The sequence below is a fragment of the Crocuta crocuta genome, unplaced genomic scaffold (genome assembly GCF_008692635.1).
Source record: "Crocuta crocuta isolate KB4526 unplaced genomic scaffold, BGI_CrCroc_1.0 scaffold27, whole genome shotgun sequence".
Classification (NCBI taxonomy): Eukaryota; Metazoa; Chordata; class Mammalia; order Carnivora; family Hyaenidae; genus Crocuta; species Crocuta crocuta.
Window position 1 is genome coordinate 2,348,258 of NW_027532250.1, and position 2,889 is coordinate 2,351,146.

Below are 2,889 nucleotides of genomic sequence, written 5' to 3' on the forward strand. Positions count from 1 at the left end.
CGGACTGGCCTGCACTTTTCTCACCCCCTCCTGACACCAGCCTTCTTTCCTTGGGTACTTTCCCCTTCATTTTCTACACATTCATGGCTTTGGGGAAAAGCAGTCCCCTAATAGCCAGTCAGGGCTAAAGTGACCTTCACAGGACCTTGGGACCCTTGAGGGGTAGGAATGGAAAGCGCTGTCGTGGACATAGCCGTAGGGAAGTTCTGTATCAACATTAAACCTCAGTGCGCCTCGGTGGCTCAGTCGGCCCAGCAGCCAGCTGATTTTGGCTCGGGTCACGATCTCACGGTTGTGAGATCCAGACCCAAGTCGGGCTCTGTGCCGAGCGTGGAGCCTGCTTGGGATTCTCTCTCTGCTCCCCCTCTCTCTGCCCCTGTCCCACTCACTCTCTCTCTCTCAAAATAAATATTTAAAAAATATTAAAACTCTGTCTTGTGTAGTCGGCAGGAGGGACAACAGATCCTGGTTGGGGGGGAGGGACGGGGAAGAACATGGACTTTGGAACCAACTGGGACCCAAGTTCAAACTTCAGCCTTTTCCACTTACAAGCTGGGCCACTTGGGACAAGTTACATAACTTCTCTAAGTGTCTTTTCCCAGAGAAGGGGAATCTTGGTTTCCCTTGCAAGGTTGTTGTGAGCATAGGGGTGATTGAGAAGCCTCTACGACCCTGACTTAGCTCGTGCTGGGTGCCTGATACATGGAAGTTAACAGCGCACATTCCTCCTGCTGTCACAGGACTTATGATCCTGGGGGAGACAAACCAGAAAGAGGCAATTAGCACAAGGTGCACTAAGTGCTCTTAGGGGACAGAAGCGGCCTGCTGTGTGAACATGGAGAAGGAGTCCCTAACCCCGGCTTCGCATGTGAGTGTGGGGGGCGGGAGACACGTGGGGACAGAATAAGAAGGACCTAAGGCGACAAGTGGAGAGGAGCAGAGGAAGATTCGGAGCCAGGCTGTCCAGCAGTAAATACGATTGCGGTCGTTGTTAACCTCCTGCCGCTCGGTGCGCATCTCCGCTTGTGTAGCTTCGAAGGGTCTCCATTCTCAGCCTCCTGCTCAGGTCGCTGTGCCTCCGTAAAGGGCAGCTCCCATTCTCGCATGGCTCGGGCCAAGAAATCTCAGCATCGCCCTTGACTCAACTTCTTGCTCTGTTTCACCTCGGTCTCTCTGTCGGTCCCGTCACCCACATCTTCCAGGTGTGCCCGTGCCTTCCTACTTGCCCTGCGTCCGCCCTTCACCAGGATGCCGTGTGCTCTGCAGACCGTTGCCCCGCGGGGACCCTGGCTGGTCCCCGGCCCCTGCGATGCTCTCTCTGCCCGCCAGCCACGGTCATGTTTCTGCAACGCAAGTCAGGCGGTGGCCGCTCTTCCGCTCTGACCTCTCCGGAGGCTGACCATCTCTGCCAGAGTCAGTGTGGACACCCCCACCCTGTGGCCTCCCACCCGCCCCACCGACCGCATCCCTGCCCCCTCCCCTGCCGCTTTGCTGGCTTCCTTGCTGCCGTTCAGGCATGTCGGTCAGGTGCTTGTCCTTTGCCATCATGGTCCTGCGTTGGCAACTTTCCCTTCCCGGCCGACGAATGGGGCTCGCCCTCTCCTTTGATTCAGGCCTTCCTTCAACTGCCCACTGTCCCAAGGCCCTCCTGGGGACACCCGGGGGGGGCTCAGTCAGTTGAGCTTCTGACTCTTGGTTTCGGCTCGGGTCACGATCTCTCGGTTTCATGGGTTCAGGCCCCGTGTCGGGCTCTGGGCTGACAGCGTGGAGCCTGCTTGGGATTCTGTCTCCCTCCCTCTCTGCCCCTCCCCCACTTATACCGTCTCTGTCTCTCTCAAAATAAATAACTAAACTTAAAATATAAAGGCCCTCCTGACTCCCTGTGTAAAGCAGCCCCTCTTCCTCATGGATCGTGGATGGTCACCCGACATTTCTGCCTTTGCTCATTGTCTGTCTTTCCAATCATAGCATCAGCTCCACAGGGGTAGAGAATCTGCCAGTTTTCTTCCCTGTACCGTTAGTGCCTAGAATAGTTCCTGGCAGGTGGTAGGGACCTAATGAACATGCCTGAGATGAATGAATCCCATCACACCGGGCACCCCAGTGGACTGTGGATTTGCGGCAGTCCGGCCGGGTCAGCTGGGTGGCTGGCCTCCCAGGTCAGTACGGCCAGAATCGTCCAGCTGTAGGAAGTGTGTAGGGCAGGAGTGTGGCTGAGCCCAACCCAGAGCTCCCCAGGGGGGTGCTGACCTCTGAGGAGGAGGCGCTGGCCTGTTGCCTGCAGGCTCCTGGAGGACCCATCAGGAGAGCTTCCCGTTTCCACTTCTGTCTTCAAGCCCTGGGGGCTTCATCAGGACGAGGCCCCTGATGTCCTCCAGCTTCCTCTGTCCAGAATCCTTCTCTGACCTGTTTCTGGCCACGAAGACCCCTTCTGCAGCAGGAAAGGTGGATCCTCGCACTGGCATGCAGTTCCCGCACTGCAAGGTGGTGGTTTCCAGGCGCTTCTCGCCCGTGGAACTGGAAGCTCAGCGTATCTTGTCATTCTGCACCCCGGGGCGCAGACGAGATGCGTTTAGATGGTACTTGGAAGAGATTAATTGCAATAGTTACTTTCTTTAATGTGCACCAGCCCCAGTGAGCGTGATTTATGGCCGGTGTTGCATAGGGCTGGGCTTCAGCTGCGCAGAGGAGCACGCTGGACCCCAGATGGGTCACCCCGGCTTACATGACAAGATGATTGTGGACGTGTTCCTTGGTGATTTTAGCATAAAATAAAATTGAATAACGCAGTCAGAGAGTTATTCTCTTTCCCATTCTCTTTTAATGATTCTGATTACTGGAGAAAAAAAATCTCGTTTGGTGCTTGAACACTTGCCAACCTCCCTTTTT

General features: G+C 55.7%; 1 protein-coding gene across 1 annotated transcript in view; it reads left to right on the top strand.

The window, feature by feature from the left end:
• Positions 1 to 835: 835 nt before the first annotated feature.
• The window catches only part of CBLN4 (cerebellin 4 precursor), a 103,666-nt gene continuing 101,612 nt past the window's right edge, over positions 836 to 2,889 (top strand). Inside the window, exons 1-4 of the mRNA XM_077778327.1 lie at positions 836 to 868; positions 1,248 to 1,413; positions 2,393 to 2,530; positions 2,666 to 2,755. Of these exons, the coding sequence (XP_077634453.1) occupies positions 836 to 868; positions 1,248 to 1,413; positions 2,393 to 2,530; positions 2,666 to 2,755 (427 nt within the window). The remainder of the gene's footprint in view (positions 869 to 1,247; positions 1,414 to 2,392; positions 2,531 to 2,665; positions 2,756 to 2,889) is intronic.